The sequence below is a fragment of the Heptranchias perlo genome, chromosome 4 (assembly GCF_035084215.1).
Source record: "Heptranchias perlo isolate sHepPer1 chromosome 4, sHepPer1.hap1, whole genome shotgun sequence".
NCBI lineage: Eukaryota > Metazoa > Chordata > Chondrichthyes > Hexanchiformes > Hexanchidae > Heptranchias > Heptranchias perlo.
This window is the reverse complement of record NC_090328.1, coordinates 49,534,825-49,554,467: the sequence shown is the minus strand read 5'-3', so window position 1 is coordinate 49,554,467 and position 19,643 is coordinate 49,534,825. Positions and strand designations below refer to the sequence as shown.

Below are 19,643 nucleotides of genomic sequence, written 5' to 3'. Positions count from 1 at the left end.
ATTTATGGTCATCACACAGAAAAACTGATTGTATTAGACAGGCTCATCATAACTTGCATAGATCTACTCATCTCCAGTCTAGTTTAGTGGCAGGAGTCTGAAACCCTCATCAAATCAATATCTAATTAATAAATAAAGATTGAATTACTTTCAGTTAGACTAACTTACTCTGAAAATAATTTAATCAAGTGATATTTAACAAATGATGCTAACAATCCAATAATAGTACAAAAAAGGATATTCCCTGAAAGTTACTACATGCAAGTCACTATACTATTCATTATATATAGTAGGTCACATTCTCAACATGATCAGAATTATTGGAAATGGTTCTGATACTTATCGCTTCCTTAAAGCCTCCAGAGCAGATGGCTTTGGTTCGGTTATGATAACTTTGTTTGAAAAACTTCTGATTTAATAAGATGCATTTCTAAATGGCAAATTTCATGAGCTGTTCAATGGTTCATATAAATTGTACTGATAAAATTGCAGAGTATTTTTCCATTCAAATTAAATGGATTTCTACCAGTTAGTTGAAAAAAGAATTAGTTTTATTTACAATACCTAACACTGATTTGAAATATTAAATTTTGAAGCTAAAATAAAAATTCTCTGCCACAATGAGATTGTTGCTAGAGATGCAGTACAATGTCATTAAAGCAACATTTTTAATATTTTATAGTGCATTTGTTTTAATTTGCAGTTTTAAAAAAATGTAACTGTTATTGCTGAGGTGAAAAGGGGTCTGTGCTTCTATTTCCTTCTTTAACAGCTGAAGTTGCTCAACATGTTGTATGAATATTTTAAAAAAACAGATGAAGGGAAAGTAATTCTCAGGAGAATATTTTCCTCAGGGGCATGCTCTTTCATTTTATACCTATCAAAATATCCGCTTAAGAAAAAAAATCAATTTTCTTAGCTGCTGAGAGGCACATCATTTTGGGCTGCCCTCCCTTGCTAGGTTGCTCAGTGACAATATTTACAGGGAGTGAGTCTGCATTTTGGAACATCGCCACAGAAAACTGGGGCCAACTGGGCCCCAACTTCAATCCAGAACAGTAGAATCCCCATGCTGGGGTTGCAGAGTACCCTTCATGTTTTTCTGGAACAATGGAATATACTGGAGTACTTTCAAATAAAACAACTCCACATCCCCTTTAATTAAGTAGTTATTCATATATATTTAAAACTCAGTTTAATAATTTACACTTTTAACAAAGCCCGTTAGGCTCTCATTTACCTATTTCAATTTCTTGAAGATGTTAAATTGTGAGTAAAGTAGGCAATGACACATGGGTCTAAATATTTTTACAACTGGAACCATGGGTTCTAGGGGTACAGATTCACAAACCGTTAAAAGTAGGAACGCAGGCTAGCAAAGCCTTAAAAATAGTGCAAACAAAAGCACTGGGGTTCATTTCTAGAGGATCAGAATTCAAAAGCAGAGAAGTTATGTTACACTTATATAGAACCTTGGTTAGACCACACTTAAGAGTATAATGCACAGTGCTGGTCTCCATCAGAAAAGCTAACAGGAAAGACTGAACAGGCTGAGGCTCTTTTCTCTAGAAAGAGAGACAAACGAGAGGTTGAATACTACTGTTCGAGGTTGAAAATTATGAAGTGGTTCGATAGGGTAGACATAGAGAAGATGTTTCCACTTGCGGGACAGTACAAAACTAAGAGCCATTAATATAAAATAATAACTAATAAATCCAATAAGGAATTCAGGAGAAACTTCTTTACTCGGAGAGTGGTGAGAATGTGGAACTCACTACCACAAGGAGTGGTTGAGGCAGTAAGAATATGGTTTAATGCAAACATGGTCAAGTATCCCATCTAGCATAGCATCCAGACATTTAGCAAGAGGACGATGTTGGTTGGGAGTGTACCCAGCATCTCTGGGTACAAAGACAGCTTGTAAAGCAGGAAAGAAGGGAGGAGGAGGTCAACATTGAAGGACTGCTTAAACAAGTTAGAATTATGAAGCGAAACAGAGCACGCAAGGCCACGAGACACAGATAAGGAAAAGGCCTATACATTCCTCAGAACAATAACAGCTTGTAAACAGAGATGAAGGTTGAGGTGACTAGTGACGCTATGTGAAACAGCTCATCTTGAGTTGGTAGCATGGTGTCAGCTTGACTGGATCATTTACGACTAGGAGAAAAGGCCAGAGATGCATACGTGCAGAACAACGCAGCCGAATAATATAAAGATAGGGCCTGCTCCCTCCCAAAAGTTAGAGCTCTCGGGACAGTCAAAAATCCACAGCCCAGAAAGGCAGCTTACGGAGGTAGAGTCTGATCAACATTACATTAAATGACAAGCAGTTCATACAACCTGGATTCAAGGTGAAGACAGCTGTTGTGCAATTCTGTTGTAAGTCAACATTAAAACTTGTTGAATAACCACTCAGGCCTGAATCTCGCGGACGTTATTATTGAAGGACTAACAACCCATTGTTGCGACAGTAAGGGGAAAATCCACATACAGAGGCGAATAGCACAGATGCATTTAAGGGGAAGCTAGATAAGTGCGTAAGGGAAAAAGGAATACAAGGATATGTTGATAGGGTGGGATGAAGTTAATAGAGTGGGCGGAGGCTTGTGTGCAGCATAAACACCAAATGACTTGTTCTTGTGCTGTAAATTTTTACGTAATGTTGTAATTTTCACACAGTATACTTAGTACAAATACTGTACTGCAACAAAAAGTTCTGTTTGTAATGTTTGGTCTCTTGAAATAAAATATGGATAAAAGGGGGAAAAGCTTTAAATTTCATGGAATTTGCCACTTGATACTTGGGGAAAATCCAATTAATGTAATAAATGTGAAGACTATTAAGTCTCATGCGCCACTGCGTTGATCGCTCCCAGCAGCAGAAGTGAGCTTTCACATTCTTCTGAAAGAGGTTTTGGGGAAATGTAAACTACACATCTATATGCTAATTAATGTTGTGGAAATGGTGACTATGCAAGAACTCAATTTGCAAGCTTTTTTTGCAGAAATTAAAAGTGTTGTTATCTTTGTGGCAACACCCAATGCTTTAATATTGAAGTATTACTATTTGAACAAAATTTTTCACACTGGTGCTTTTGTGTATGTTACTTTAATTTACTAGTTCTGCACCATTCAGGCCAGTAGCAGGGCTCCCAGCTCCTGATCATATTTTTCCAAAATGTTCCTGCAGTATCTTATTGTGCACAATCAAAAACTAAACACAACCTAAAATGTACAGCAACATTGTAACAGTGGTGCTATTTTGTTAAAGACATACTGCCAATTCACAGTTAGTTAATTCACAATATATGCTGAAAAAACATTCCTCTAGGCATAGACAACCTGTTACTCCAGAGTATGAGTTGGAGTGTTCTAGTGAACAGAGGTTTTTTTTATATTCCAAGGATGTGAGGGCAGTTTAGCCCCATGGAGAACAAATAATCACGGTGTTTGAAGCATTTACATTTTGTTTGAATATAGGTAATATGGGAGTACCTTCACCACACGGACTGCAGCGGTTTAAGGCGGCGGCTTACACCGCCTTCTCAGGGGCAATTAAGGATGGGCAATAAATACTGGCCATGCCAGCGACGCTCACATCCCATGAACGAATAAAAAAAAAAGTTATTTCATCATCACTTTTAAACCCATAAATTAAGTCTATAGTTAGATGGTGCTGATAATTTATTGGTTTCAGCATTACTTCTGTCAATTTGGCTCAGCTGCTGGCACTCCAGTCAGAAAGTTGTAAGGCAAGATTCATTCTGGACTTGCAAAGATACAACCCGTATCCTAACCCGCACCAAGTCCTGCTCAGCCATAACCTGTGCGCGCTGATCTACATTGCCTCCAGATCCACGAATGCCTTGAATTTAAAATTCTCATCTTTGTGTTCAAATCCCTCCATAACCTCACCCATTCATATTTCTGTAATCTCCTTCAACCCTCCAAGAGCTCTGCGTACCACCAACTCTGGCCTATTATGTATCCCCACTCCCTTCGCCCCACCATTGTCAGCCATGACTTCAGCCATTTAGGCACTAAGCTCTGGAATTACCTCGCTGCCTCTCCACCTCTCTCTCTCCTCCTTTAAGACCCTCCTTAAAACCTACCTTTTTAGCCAAGCTTTTAGTCACCCATCCTAATATCTCCATCTATGGCTCAATGTCAATATTACGCTCCTGTGGAGCACCTTGGGACGTTTTCCTATGTTAAAATGTGCTATATAAATATATGGTGTTAACTATTAAAAAACAGGCAGATTGCACCATCTCACATCATCCCGCAGCCAGAATTCGAAGTTTGCCCAAGAAAAATGATATAGAAAAATGTCAAATCATTCAAAAAAAACCTTCTGCTTGTAGAGCCATTTCCTTTTGCTGAAACCACAGATCGCTACATATGTCCTTTATGCAACTGATGAATCCTTCTTAAGGGCCTTCTCCCACCTGGTAAATGACTACCGTATAATGGTGTACTGAAAATGGCAGAAACAGCTCATTCAACATCTGGAACTGAAGCATGTGCAGGGCAGGCTAGCTTTATTTTAGTTCTGCATTTTTATTGTTTTCTTTCTTCTAACGACAGAGTAGGTGCCACAATGCAGCAAGAGTTTAACTGCTGAATTATGCTCGAGATCTATTTTCAGTACCTGGAAATCCATTTATGAAGGAATTGTTGGGTAGAAAAAATTGAGTGCGGCAACAGTGTACAGTATTCAACTTTACAAATCAGCATTTTCAGAACAAAATATAGTGCAGATACCTTTTCAACTTATTTTGCATGCTTGCAATAGTGCATTTAGTAATCTGATCCACCTATACACAAACTTGATGAGAACTCCTGGAAAACATCCAGAGCACTATCAGTAAATCCTTTCCAAGTTCAATTTATTCCCGAGTTAGTCAATAATATAGACCATGCGCACGGCTGATTATACCATCACATGAATTGTGCTAATAGCAGTGTTGGGATGGGACTTGAAATCAATTGCCGGAATTATTCTGCAAGGTTACAGGCCGTATCACAGCCTTCTCCTGGTCGCAAACTCTTCAAGAGTTACTTACTTCTCTCTCTTAGTTGTACCAATGTTCTTTTCAGGTGTGGTCTCTTATTCTGCATCTCAGCACTCTCTCAGCTCTGTTACATTTCGTTCCATTTTCCTCTTTTATTTTTGAGTTGTGATGCTCACTATTCCTGCTATCTGCTGTTTGCCTAGCAAGGCCTTAAAACTGCACTGGTCAGTTGTCCAATAACTATTCTCCTATATGCTTTCAGCTTTGTTCTGATGCTGGTTCCAGACATACTTTTAGAGCAGCGAGCACATCGGAATCATATAAAGTGACCCTACACTGCACCTCTTGAACTGTGCCAATTAAAAGCAACCCCATGAAAAGGGGCATCATACTGCTCTAGAGACCATAATCATGGCCCAAAAGATATTTATACATACAAAGTAAGGATAAATATAATTTTCTTCAAGCTTGAAAGGGCATTCAAAATCCAAAAAAGTGTTTGGTTCAGCAAAAAATCTCTTGCATCCTAATTTCCCTTTTAAAACATGCTTTTAAATGAATATCCATTATTTTATCACAACACATAGGCAGAAACAAAATTAAACTATGGTCAGAAAAAATGCTGCATCGACAGCTCTAATAAGACCAAGTTGGTAACTCTATTGAGGAAGATTGACCCACCTCTACTCTAAGGGTTGTAATCTCTATTCAGAACCTTGGCTTGGTAATCACATCTGATCTAAGGTGGTGTTAACAAGTGACAAAGATGGCTACAAAAGTTGGCAGGACACTGGGAATCCTCAAGGAAATTCAGCTCTACTTGTCACCATCAGCAAATTCAGTATTTTACATAATCTATTATTAGCCATCTGATGGAACATTGTAACCTGTGGCAGGCTGTACAGAAGATCTAGCTCTTCCCCTTGGATTTAGTACAATGCAATCAAGTTCAAAATCATACAGACCACTGGCTTCACTACAAAGGGTGGGGAGTGCCTGGAACGAGCTGCCAGAGGCAGTAGTAGAGGCGGGTACAATTTTGTCTTTTAAAAAGCATTTGGACAGTTACATGGGTAAGAAGGGTATAGAGGGATATGGGCCAAGTGCAGGTAATTGGGACTAGCTTAGTGGTATAAACTGGGCGACATGGACATGTTGGGCCGAAGGGCCTGTTTCCATGCATTTCAGAGTCTACTCTCTGTCTACGCGAATGCAACCAATTCCCTATCCAACCCAGGATCTATCCTCCAATTCCACAGGATTCCACCTTATATAGTAACCTACGGTGAGGCACCTTGTCAAAAGCTTTTTGAAAGTCCACATGGACAATGTCTATATGGCTACCTTCATCCATCAACCTTGTAACCTCTTTTCCAGAAGCCATGTTGCATTTCCCTAACAACTCCTTTTCTGTCGAGGTGGTCATACAGTGCATCCCTAATGATCCATTCTACCAATTTTTCTACAATAGATGTCAATTTAATGGGCCAATAATTTCCTGGTTCTGACTTGTTGCCCTTTTAAATATTGGTAGAACATTATCCTCTGTCCAGTCATCAGGACTATCCCCGACTTCAGCGATGTATTGGATTTATGAGCAAGGGGCTTGCTTCGCATAGCTCCCATTTCTTTAAGCAACCTCGGGTAATCGCCTCCTGGACCAGCAGCTCGATCTGATTTGAGACCCCTTATTCTCTCCAGGATTAGTTTTGCGTCTGCTTTAACATTTACAATATTAGTGTTAACTACACAATAATCGTAACTGAACACAGTCTACAGGAGTAAAGACTGATGCAAAGTAGCATTTAAAACCTCTATGTCCTGGGAGTCCACCTGAATCTGCCCTAAGGAATCCTTTAACAGGCCTATGCAACTTTTTAATCACCCTCTGACTCCTAAAATAACTAAAAAAGATTTTACTATTGCTACCGCATTTATCCAGTCTTCATTTCCACTTTTTGGCTGCTCGGATAGCAGCTCTCGTTACCATAAACTGAGCATGATATTTAGCCCATATTCTCCCAAGAGTTACTTTCTTTTAATCTGTAAAAGTATTTCTGCTCAAGTCTAATTAGTCCTTACACATGACAACATCATGCGGCCAGATTGTCAAACAGCTATACGTTTATGATTAGAATAGTGCCCCAGCGGTTGGTAGCATGTAAGTCAACATTTATGCCAAGAACACATTAGCTGCATCAGAATACCAACTACATCAACGTGCATTTACATAGCGACTTTAACGAAAAAAAGTCCGAAGGTGCTTCACAGAACTGCAGACAAAAATAGATGCCGAGTCAAAGACGGCGATTATGCAGCAAAACTTCATATGCTGCTTCTCTTGTCTGTGGAATTCTCTCCAAGTCAGTCTAAAAAGGTCCCTTGAATAGAAAAATTCAAATGAAGATAAATTTATTTCCTGAATCAAAGATGCATTAGGCAGGCTCTTTGGCTGAGACAGTTAGTTATGGGAGGTCTGTCACTTGCCTGTTGATAGCCTAATACAATTTCTTGAAGTCTTTGTGTTCCCAACCACAATGAGACATCAGTTCTCGTTACGTTTGTGCCTGGCTCACCTCATTGCTATGCAACTTAATGTACTCAACAAAAATAAAACAAACACCAAATCTCAAAATCAAAGCTATCTAAGATATTCATTTGAAAAATCTTAAATTTAGCTCAATTTAAAGCCTCTAAATTTTAATTTTGTCCATCTCATATACATATTTTCAACCTGTAAGGAATCTTACAACACCAGGTTATAGTCCAACAATTTTATTTTAAAATCACAAGCTTTCGGAGATTATCTCCTTCGTCAGGTGAGTAGTGAATGAGAGCTTCTCAAATCGCATATCTTACATTAGGCTGGGACACCATCACACCAATCAAAGGTGTCGTTGGTGTTCAGACAGGTTAGCCACGGAAAACAGTAGGTCCCAGTATGCTGAATACACATTGTGTCAAATTACACAGACAGAGAGAAAGAGACCCGAAAGGCAGACAGAGAGAGAGAGAGAGAGAGAGAGAGAATTTTCAGTTGTATTAAAAAGATAACTTTTTTTCCCCTTGCTGGTGGGGTTACGTGTAGCGTGACATGAACCCAAGATCCCGGTTGAGGCCGTCCTCATGGGTGCGGAACTTGGCTATCAATTTCTGCTCGACGATTTTGCCTTGTCGTGTGTCTCGAAGGCCGCCTTGGAGAACGCTTACCCAAAGATCGGTGGCTGAATGTCCTTGACTGCTAAAGTGTTCCCCGACTGGGAGGGAACCCTCCTGTCTGGCGATTGTTGCGCGGTGTCCGTTCATCCGTTGTCGCAGTGTCTGCATGGTCTCGCCAATGTACCATGCTCCGGGGCATCCTTTCCTGCAACGTATGAGGTAGACAACGTTGGCCAAGTCACAGGAGTATGAACCATGTACCTGGTGGGTGGTGTCCTCTCGTGTGATGGTGGTATCTGTGTCGATGATCTGGCACGTCTTGCACGACAACGCAAAATCGTCCAGCAGAAATTGATAGCCAAGTTCCGCACCCATGAGGACGGCCTCAACCGGGATCTTGGGTTCATGTCACGCTACACGTAACCCCACCAGCAAGGGAAAAAAAAGTTATCTATTTTTAATACAACTGAAAATTCTCTCTCTCTCTCTCTCTCTCTGCCTTTCGGGTCTCTTTCTCTCTGTCTGTACAATTTGACACAATGTGTATTCAGCATACTGGGACCTACTGTTTTCCGTGGCTAACCTGTCTGAACACCAACGACACCTTTGATTGGTGTGATGGTGTCCCAGCCTAATATAAGATATGTGATTTGAGAAGCTCTCATTCACTACTCACCTGACGAAGGAGATAATCTCCGAAAGCTTGTGATAACCTGGTGTTGTAAGATTCCTTACATTTGTCCACCCCAGTCCATCACCGGCATCTCCACATCATATTTTCAACCTGGTCCATCACTGTTGGCTTTGAACCTTCAACTTGTTTTTTATCTCCCCCAATAAAAGGTTAAATATTATATTCAGCAAGCTGAAGAATATTAATGCTGGCACATTTTCCCAATTTAGGTATGCCATGTCAAACATTTCCAGAACATGATGTGGAGATGCCGGTGATGGACTGGGGTTGACAATTGTAAACAATTTTACAACACCAAGTTATAGTCCAACAAATTTATTTTTAATTCCACAAGCTTTCGGAGGCTTCCTCCTTCGTCAGGTGAACGGTATGGAAATGACATTTTCGAATCCTTCGCATTTTAAAATCACAGAACAATGCCTGGTGATTACTGCCCGTTGCCAAGGCAATCACAGTGAGCAGACAGAAAGGTGTCACCTAAAAAGGCCACCGAATATACAAACCCCCAAAAAAAGAGAGAGAAGGAAGACAGTCAATGACCCGTTATATTAAAAACAGATAACATTTGTTCGCTGGTGGGGTTACGTGTAGTGTGACATGAACCCAAGATCCCGGTTGAGGCCGTCCTCATGGGTGCGGAACTTGGCTATCAATTTCTGCTCGACGATTTTGCGTTGTCGTGTGTCCCGAAGGCCGCCTTGGAGTATGCTTACCCGAAGGTCGGTGGCTGAATGTCCATGACTGCTGAAGTGTTCCCCGACAGGGAGAGAACCCTCCTGTTTGGCGATTGTTGCGCGGTGTCCGTTCATCCGTTGTCGCAGCGTCTGCATGGTCTCGCCAATGTACCATGCTCTGGGGCATCCTTTCCTGCAACGTATGAGGTAGACAACGTTGGCCGAGTCACAGGAGTATGAACCGTGCACCTGGTGGGTGGTGTCCTCTCGTGTGATGGTGGTATCTGTGTCGATGATCTGGCATGTCTTGCAGAGGTTACCGTGGCAGGGTTGTGTGGTGTCGTGGACGCTGTTCTCCTGAAGGCTGGGTAATTTGCTGCGAACGATGGTTTGTTTGAGGTTGGGTGGCTGTTTAAAGGCAAGTAGTGGAGGTGTGGGGATGGCCATAGCGAGGTGTTCGTCATCATTGATGACATGTTGAAGGCTGCGGAGAACATGGCGTAGTTTCTCCGCTCCGGGGAAGTACTGGACGACGAAGGGTACTCTGTTGGTTGCGTCCCGTGTTAGTCTTCTGAGGAGGTCTACGCGATTTTTCGCTGTGGCCCGGCGGAACTGTCGATCGATGAGTCGAGCGTCATATCCCGTTCTTACTAGGGCGTCTTTCAGCATCTGTAGGTGTCCATTGCGTTCCTCCTCGTCTGAGCAGACCCTGTGTATTCGCAGGGCCTGTCCATAGGGGATGGCCTCTTTGACGTGGTTAAGGTGGAAGCTGGAAAAGTGGAGCATCGTGAGGTTGTCCGTGGGCTTGCGGTAGAGTGAGGTGCTGAGGTGCCCATCTTTGATGGAGATTCGTGTGTCCAAGATTGTTTGATGGAGATTCGTGTGCCCACACCTCCACTACTCGCCTTTAAACAGCCACCCAACCTCAAACAAACCATCGTTCGCAGCAAATTACCCAGCCTTCAGGAGAACAGCGTCCACGACACCACACAACCCTGCCACGGTAACCTCTGCAAGACATGCCAGATCATCGACACAGATACCACCATCACACGAGAGGACACCACCCACCAGGTGCACGGTTCATACTCCTGTGACTCGGCCAACGTTGTCTCCCTCATACGTTGCAGGAAAGGATGCCCCAGAGCATGGTACATTGGCGAGACCATGCAGACGCTGCGACAACGGATGAACGGACACCGCGCAACAATCGCCAAACAGGAGGGTTCTCTCCCTGTCGGGGAACACTTCAGCAGTCATGGACATTCAGCCACCGACCTTCGGGTAAGCATACTCCAAGGCGGCCTTCGAGACACACGACAACGCAAAATCGTCGAGCAGAAATTGATAGCCAAGTTCCGCACCCATGAGGACGGCCTCAACCGGGATCTTGGGTTCATGTCACACTACACGTAACCCCACCAGCGAACAAATGTTATCTGTTTTTAATATAACGAGTCATTGACTGTCTTCCTTCTCTCTCTCTCTCTCTCTCTCTCTCTTTTTTTTGGGGGTTTGTATATTCGGTGGCCTTTTTAGGTGACACCTTTCTGTCTGCTCACTGTGATTGCCTTGGCAACGGGCAGTAATCACCAGGCATTGTTCTGTGATTTTAAAATGCGAAGGATTCGAAAATGTCATTTCCATACCGTTCACCTGACGAAGGAGGAAGCCTCTGAAAGCTTGTGGAATTAAAAATAAATTTGTTGGACTATAACTTGGTGTTGTAAAATTGTTTACAATTTCCAGAACAGGTATAGCCTGGGCAAGATGCAGAGTAAAAACAACTCTGCCGCAACAATAAGCTTTACTTCATCTCCCTATTGCACCAATGTGACATTTCCTTTGCTATACCTCGATCTATGTGGCCTCTCAGAGTAAGATTGTCAATTTAGTGCCAATCAATGCCATGTTAGGAAAATGTTGTGCTGTGGGCCCATGCCACTAGCCACCGGGTTGAAACTGTCCAAATCTATTTTACATAAGACTAATACAGCATGAAAACCTAATAGGCTTCCATCCTACCAGTCTGTACTAGCTCAAACCCACATTCCAGAGGTGAAACGACAGTGTGCTAACACAGTTCCCAGAGTGGTGGATTATTTTTGAAAAAGCACTTATTCTACTCACTGAAATAGTAGGATGCAGCACATTGCACACACATATAAACTATCAACCTTTTAAAATGTTCTTCACTTTTGCCATTCACTGATCTTTTCTACAATGTAAACTTCTTGAAGATAATCAGTTAAAAAGTCTGCATTTCAGCCAATCCTATCTTCCTACTAAAAACTCATCAACTGTACTGTGATTAAATACATGAACAGTGATGCTATATTACAGGACTTGCAGCAGTTTTCCACAATCCTAATTCCTGAAGTCATTAAAGAAGAAAAAAGTAATATGAATTCAAATACTCAGTGCGAGATCTAAAGAAGATACATTAAAGACTCGGTTATATGGAAAAAAAATTAGCGCTGCATTACTTGCTCACCTTTCAAGCTACCTAACTATAGCCCAATATCACTTGATGGCTCCTTTGCAGTGAGCTGAGTTCAGTCCACGTAATCTACATGTTCAACTCTTTCAATGAATACTTTGTTCTGTACAATATTGAAAAAAAAATCACTGTATACATCTATAAAATGAGCAGAAGGTATACAACCTGCTGTCCCAGATGTTCCAATAACAATTAGGCAAGGTAAAAAGTCCTGTACATTTTAAGAAACACAAGACAATTATTATTTAGGTTTGTCATTCGCTTCCAAAATTATTACATTAGCAAATATGGGATTTGGAGCACAATTTAGTAACAAAAGGTTCTACAATAGTAATGTTTCTAGGACAGAAAGATAAACCACACAACTATCAACTACATGATTTGTCTGACCTACACAACAGTAGAATATGAATGAATTAGATTATCTGTATTTCATTTTTCTGCAGTCAGTTACATTGCTTAGAAATGGTAAAAAGTCAAAATTAAAAGCTCTTTATCTGAATGCACAGAGCATTCGTAACAAGATAGATGAATTAATTGCACAAATAGAGATAAATGGGTTTGACCGAATAGCCATTACAGAAACATGGGGCCCGATATTAGGAGGGAGACAGGTTGCCAGTGCGGGGGGCGGGGGGGGTCGACGGGGCGCGTGGGTAACGCGCCCAGTGAAATCGGTGTGCTCCGCACGTGATCGCAGCCTAATTGAAGGTACTTGCGCGTGCTTCTGGGTTTCCCATTGCAGACCTGTGCACCCACATCACAGGCTGTCAGCAGGAGGAGCCCTATTTAAAGGGGCAGTCCTCCAATGCTCCTCCTGCAGCAAAAAAAACAAAATTATAGAATGGAGCAGGCCAGAGGCAAGGCTGCTCCAAGCTTTTCTGACTCCTCACTCCAGGTGCTGCTCGATGGGATGAGGAGGAGGAGGGGGGGAACGTTTTTCCCATCAGATGGGAGGAAGCGGCCTGGCTCGAGGTGGCAGAGGAGGTCAGCAGCAGCAACGTCGCCCGAACCTGGGTCCAGTGCAGGAAGCGCTTTAATGACTAACAGGTCAGCCAAAGTGAGTATACTTGCGCATTCTCCCACACTCCGTCTTCCACATCACCTCCACCACTACACAACTCCTTTTGCACTGCCACCACAACGCTCTCGAATCACTCCTCACATCCACTCAACCATCATCCTCACCTTGCCTGCACTTACTCACCACCCCAGTTCCCATTCGAACACTACCACGCAACCCAATCCTCATACAATCTCATGGCTATGTCTCACATGCACTCTCCCATGCATCTCCCTCAGTCACCCCCACCCACACCAATGCATGCAGCAGGTCACTATGCAACCATCACTATCACGCCTCTCATGTTTTGCCTTGATAGGAGGAGAGATGCCAGAATGCCTGGGAGAGGGCAAGGACCGGAGGGGGCCCGCTACACCAGGTGGTCCTAACGGACGCAGAGCAGCAGGCACTAGAAATAAGCTGCACGCTGGAGTGCCTGCCTGTGGCGGACGCTGAGACTGGGAGCGCACAAGCGGCTGGTGACAGAAATCTAACACTCAGCACTCATGCTAGCGAACGATCTTAGCATCACTTGACATCTGCAGCACCTCAACATCTGTCCACATGCTTAATATTGCTTTCTGTTCTCTTGCAGGGCCATCTGCGACCGCCGTGACTGCAGAGGGAGATTCCTCAGAGGACCTGCCGGCCTCTGAGGAATCCTGGGGGCCAGCCACGAAAAGGAGAGTCATCGAGGGCCAGCAGCACATTGCGGAGGTACTGGAACAATTGCCACGCGCACTCTCCACAATCGTGCAGAGGATAGATGAGTCCAACTCCTGCATGAGTGGAATACTGTCACAGGGACGTGAAGGCATCTCTGAGATAGTGTCGCGGGTAGGTGCAGGAACGTCTGCGATGGAGGGAAGGCTCGCCTCCATCGAGCTTCAAGTACAGCTCATTCGTTCGGATTCAGGGTGAGCAACATTCTGCCGCCTTAAACAGGCTGATAGATACATTACAACTGGCCTGCCAAGGCTTCACGCAAGTCCTCCAAACTGTTGTCCAGCAGGGTGGAAGGAGTGATGTGGGCCTGGCCCAGGAGAGGGATGATGGCGAAAGTGGGCATGGACATGGGGACGCCACTCAACGCGCTCCCACATCTCACCCGTTGCCTCTCTCTCAACCAGTACCCACAATGCTGCCTCCTCTCCAGGTGGCAGAGTCTGCCCCTGCGCAGTTGCAGGTGGAGCAGTCTTTGGAGGGGCCCTCACGGGCACTGAAGCCCAAAGGACGTCCGCACAAAGCATCTCATCAGTCAGGGCATGGACAAGAGCAACCTGCCACTACCTCTGCGGAAGCCACAGGAGTAGCACCACGTAGGGGTTCCCGTAAACGTAAGGCTAAGGTTTTGAGAGCACAAAGGGGATGCTCAAGGGAGGGAAAGAGAAAACAGGGAACTATAGGCCAGTTAGCCTGACATCGGTCGTCGGGAAAATGCGGGAATCCAATATTAAGGAAGTGGTAATAGGGCACTTAGAAAATCATAATATGATTAGGCAGAGTCAACGTGGATTTATGAAAGGGAAATTGTGTTTGACAAATTTATTAGAGTTCTTTGAGGATATAACTAGCAGGGTAGATGAAGGGGAACCAGTGGATGTAATATATTTGGATTTTCAAAAGGCATTTGAAAAGGTGCCACATAAAAGGTTGTTACACAAGGTAAGGGCTCATGGGGTTGGGGGTAATATATTAGCATGGATAGAGGATTGGTTAAAGGACAGAAAACAGAGAGTAGGGATAAACGGGTCATTCTCAGGTTAGCAGGCTGTAACTAGTGGGGTTCCACAAGGATCGATGCTTGGGCCTCAGCTATTTACAATCTATATTAATGACTTGGATGACAGGACTGAGTGTAATGTACCCAAGTTTGCTGACGATACAAAGCTAGGTGGGAAAGTATGCTGTGAGGAGGACACGAAGAGTCTGCAAAGGAATATAAACAGATTAAGTGAGTGGGCAAGAAGTGGTAGATGGAGTATAATGTGGAGAAATGTGAGGTTATTCACTTTGGTAGGAAATATTGGTGTTCAGAGAGACTTGGGTGTCTTCATACAAGAAACAGAAAAAGTTAGTATGCAGGTACAGCAGGCAATTAGGAAAGCAAATGGCATGTTGGCCTTTATTGCAAGGGGTTGAAGTACAAGAGTAGGCAAGTCTCACCACAGTTGTACAGGGCTTTAGTGAGACTGCAAACAGTTTTGGTCTCCCTATCTAAGGAAGGATATACTTGCCTTTGAGGCGCCTGCAACTAAGGTTCACTAGATTAATTCCTGGCACGAGAGGGTTGTCCTATGAAGGAAGATTGAGTAGAATGGGCCTATATTCTCTGGAGTTTAGAAGAATGAGAGGTGATCTCATTGAAACATACAAGATTCTGAGGGGGCTTGAAAGGGTAGATCCTGAGAGATTGTTTCCCCTGGCTAGAGAGTCTAGAACTAGGGGGCATAGTTGCAGGATAAGGGAACAGCCATTAAAGGCTGAGATGAGGAGGAATTTCTTCATGCAGAGAGTTGTGAATCTTTGGAATTCTCTAACCCAGAGGGCTGTGGATGCTGAGTCAAGGCCGAGATGGATAGATTTTTGGACTCTAGGGAAAATCAAGGGATATGGGGATCGGGCGGGAAAGTCGAAGATTAGCCATGATCCGATTGAATGGCGGAGCAGGCTCGAGGGCCTTATGACCTACTCCTGCTCCTAATTTTTATATTCCCGTGAGGATTTTTTTTTCAATGAAAATGCTTAGTTTCTACAGCAGCATATTTTTAAATTATATATCACAGCTGGAACTGTGGACTGGTTTTCTCATCCGCACTAGATAATTACTGTCTAATCCTGTTAATTCAAAGTCACCTAATTCAAATACTGAATAATTCAAATAGTTTTACCGCTAAAAAAACTTCCTGTGCTGTATTATTTCAATTGCTTAATTCCAATGAATAGATAATTGGATTTTTTTTAAAAAGCACAAAAAACAACTTTAAAATAAATTAATAGTAGACTGTAGATAAAAAAACAAGTTGTTAATGGAATCACACTTATAAAATACTAGAAATACATATATCCTCTAAAGTCTGAGTACATTACAAAGCTCCATTATGAACTCTACTTCATAGCAAATTTGGTAATTTAGAACATACTTATATAAGTAGCTGGAGCTAGCGATTAATTTTAGGGGATTTGCCCGATTTCAGCAACTATGCTTAAAAAAAGCCCACATACTCATATTTACGGTCTGCACCTCAAATGGTGTTCTATTAAAAAGTATTAAACCTAATTACATTATTTGTAAGAGTAATAGAAGTCATCACCCCAAAAAAGAGGTAAAAGATTTTTCCTCCCCAGAAGTTTTAAACAGCAGATGGACAAAGTTTTTATGTACTTTTTTCCTCTTCCTTCAGTAATCGTTCAAAAGGCATTTTGCTCCCTTGATGGCTCAGCAAGTAAATATATTATGCAGTACAGGTATAAACCAGGCAAACGATAGAAATTTACAGGACAGAAGAATGTCATCGGCCCATTGTGTCTGTACCGACTCTTTGTTAGAGCAATCCGAAACTAATCTCAGTGTTCCGTTAACACCGCATAGCTCTGTACCTTTCTCTGCTTCAAATATTTATGCACTTTCCCACTAAAAGATACAATTGTCTCTCCCTCAATATCTTTATATGGCACACAATCCATGTTCCAAAAACTCAAGAAATTTCTCCTAACTTCTCTCGTTACTCTCACTGTCAATTTAGGTAGGTCCCACATTCAAATCCTGGTATGTTCTGAGTTGGCCATGGCAGTTGAGACAATGGTGGTGGAGAAAAGGAAGAAAAACTACAGCCAATATCCAAACACCCTAGCTATAAATATATCCCTGTGGACATGGACAGGTTAGAGCAGATTTAAGCACATCAGTTCAATAAAGATAAATGTGAAGTTCTGGGTTTTATACATAGAGACAGTGAGCACAAAAGCAAGAGATGATGAAGAATGCAGTAAAAGTATCTGCAACTGGAGGAACTTCAGCTCAACAGCTCTGAGCTGGAGTCCGAGCTGCAGACATTGTGATGCATCAGGGAAGAGGAGCGTTATCAGGACACTTTGATCCAGGAGGCAGTCACACCCCTTAGGTTAAGTAGTAGTTCAGATTTGGTCAGTGGTCAGGGACAGGAGGATGTGACTACGAGTCATGCAGATGGGGATTCAGGATGCAGTGATGGAGGAGCCTCAGCCTTTGACCTTGACAAGCAGGTACGAGGTATTTGCTACCTGTATGGATGAGAGAGTGTTGTGGAAAGCAGGGGTTTTAATTCATGGGGCACTGGCACCAGTACTGGGGAAGGAGGGAGCTGTTCCGTTGGGACGGGCTCCACTTAAACCGGGCTGGGACCAGTGCCCTGGTGAATCGAATAACTAGGGCGGTAGACAGGGCTTTAAACTAATAAAGAGGGGGGAGGCAGGAGGGTTGAGGTAAAGATAATTTTATCAGGCTAAAAAGAAAAGCCAAGGCTGTAGAGCAGAGTAACGATTTGGGTAAAAACAAGCAGACTGTGTCAGGAAGGGATAGAGACTTTAACAAAGCTAATAGGGCATTAGTGGCTAAAGTCACATCAGGGAACAAAAGTTAAAATTAAGGCGCTATATCTGAATGCACGAGCATTCGTAACAAAATAGGTGAATTAATAGCACAAATACAGACAAATGGGTTTGATCTAGAAGCCATCACGGAGGTGTGGATGCAGTGTGACCAAGGATGGGAACTAAATATTCCAGGGTATTTGACTTTCAGAAAAGATAGGCAGAATGGAAAATGGGGCGGGGAGGGGTAGCCCTGATAATAAAGGAGGAGATAAAGACAGTAATGAGAATGGATCTTAGCTCAGAAAATCAGGATGTAGAATCAGTATGGGTGGAGCTAAGAAATAACAAGGGGCAGAAAACACAGGTGGGAGTAGCTTACAGGCCTCCTAACATTAGTTATAGTTTTGGACGGAGTATAAATCAGGAAATTAGAAGAGCATGTAACAAGGGTAATGCAATAATCGTGGGGGACTTTAATCTTAATATAGACTAGGCAAACCAAATTGGCAAAAGTAGTTTGGAGGAAGAGTTCGTGGAATGCATCAGGGACAGTTTTCTAGAACAATATGTCGAGGGACCAACTAGGGACCAGGCTATTTTAGATCTAGTATTGTGTAATGAGACAGGATTAATTATTAACCCTATAACAAAAGGATCCTCTGGGGCAGAGATCATAATATGGTAGGATTTCATATTGAGTGCGAGAGTGATGTAGTTAAGTCCGAAACTAGGGTCTTAAATTTAAACAAGACCAATTATGTAGGTATGAGGGGTGAGTTGGCTAACTGAGATTGGGAAATGAGATTAAAAAGATATGATGGTAGATGGTAAACATTTAAAGAAATAATTCATAATTCCCAATGAATATTCATACCCTTGAGGAATAAAAACTCCGCAGGAAAAGTGATCCAACCACGGCTAACCAGAGAAGTTAAGGATGGTATTAGATTAAAAGAGGTTTAAAATGTTGCCAGAGGATTGGGAGGGTTTTAGAAATCAGCAAAGGGTGACCAAAAAATTGATAGAGGGAAAACATTGAATATGAGAGTAAACTAGCAAGAAATATAAAACCAAATTGTAAGAGGTTCTACAAGTATATAAAAAGGAAGAGATTAGCGAAAGTAAACGTGGGTCCCTTAGAGGCAGAGACAGGAGAAATTATAATAGGGAATAAGGAAATGGCAGAGATGTTAAACAAATATTTTAACAAGAAACATACCAGAAATAGTGAGGATCCAAGGGTCTAATGAGAGGGAGGAACTTAAAGTAATTAAGATTAGTAAAGAAAAAGTTTTAGAAAAATTAATGGGACTAAAAGCCAACAAATTCCCTGGACCTCATGGCCAACATCCTAGGGTTTTAAAAGAGGTGGCTGCAGAGATAGTGGATGCCTTGGTTTTGATTTTCCAGAATTCCCCAGATTCTAGAACAGACCCCGTGGACTGGAAGGTAGCAAATGTAACCCTGCTATTCAAAAAAGGAGGGAGAGAGAAAACAGGAAACAATAGGCCAGTTAACTTGACATCAGTAGTAGGGAAAATGTTATAATCTATTATTAAGGACGTGGTAACAGAGCACTTAGGAAATCATAATATGATTAGGCAGAGTCAACACGGTTTTATGAAAGGGAATTCATGTTTGTCAAATCTACTGGAAATTTTTGAGGGTGTAACTAGCAGATAAGGGGGAACCAGTGGATGTAGTATATCTGGATTTTCAAAAGGCATTCAGTAAGGTGCCACACAAGAAGTTGTTACACAAGATTAGGGATCATGGGATTGGGGTAATATACTTTCATGGATTAAGATTGGTTAACGGACAGAAAACAGAGTAGGAATAAACGGGTCATTTTCAGGTTGGCAGGTGGTAACTAGTGGGGTGCTGCAGGGATCGGTGCTTGGGCCTCAGCTATTTACAGTCTATATTAATGACTGATGAAGGGACTGAGTGTAATATATCC

General features: G+C 42.4%; 1 protein-coding gene across 4 annotated transcripts in view; it reads right to left on the bottom strand.

The window, feature by feature from the left end:
• The window catches only part of LOC137320914 (membrane protein FAM174A-like), a 96,773-nt gene that overhangs the window by 53,603 nt on the left and 23,527 nt on the right, over window positions 1-19,643 (bottom strand). The window contains exon 3 of one of the 4 annotated variants that reach the window (XM_067982902.1): window positions 8,229-8,382. The exons of 2 other annotated variants lie outside the window; for them this stretch is intronic. In XM_067982902.1, coding sequence (XP_067839003.1) covers window positions 8,229-8,382 — 154 coding nt within the window. Of the gene's footprint in view, window positions 1-7,777; window positions 8,383-19,643 lie in introns of those variants that run through there. One more of the 4 variants, XM_067982901.1, reaches the window with a different exon arrangement.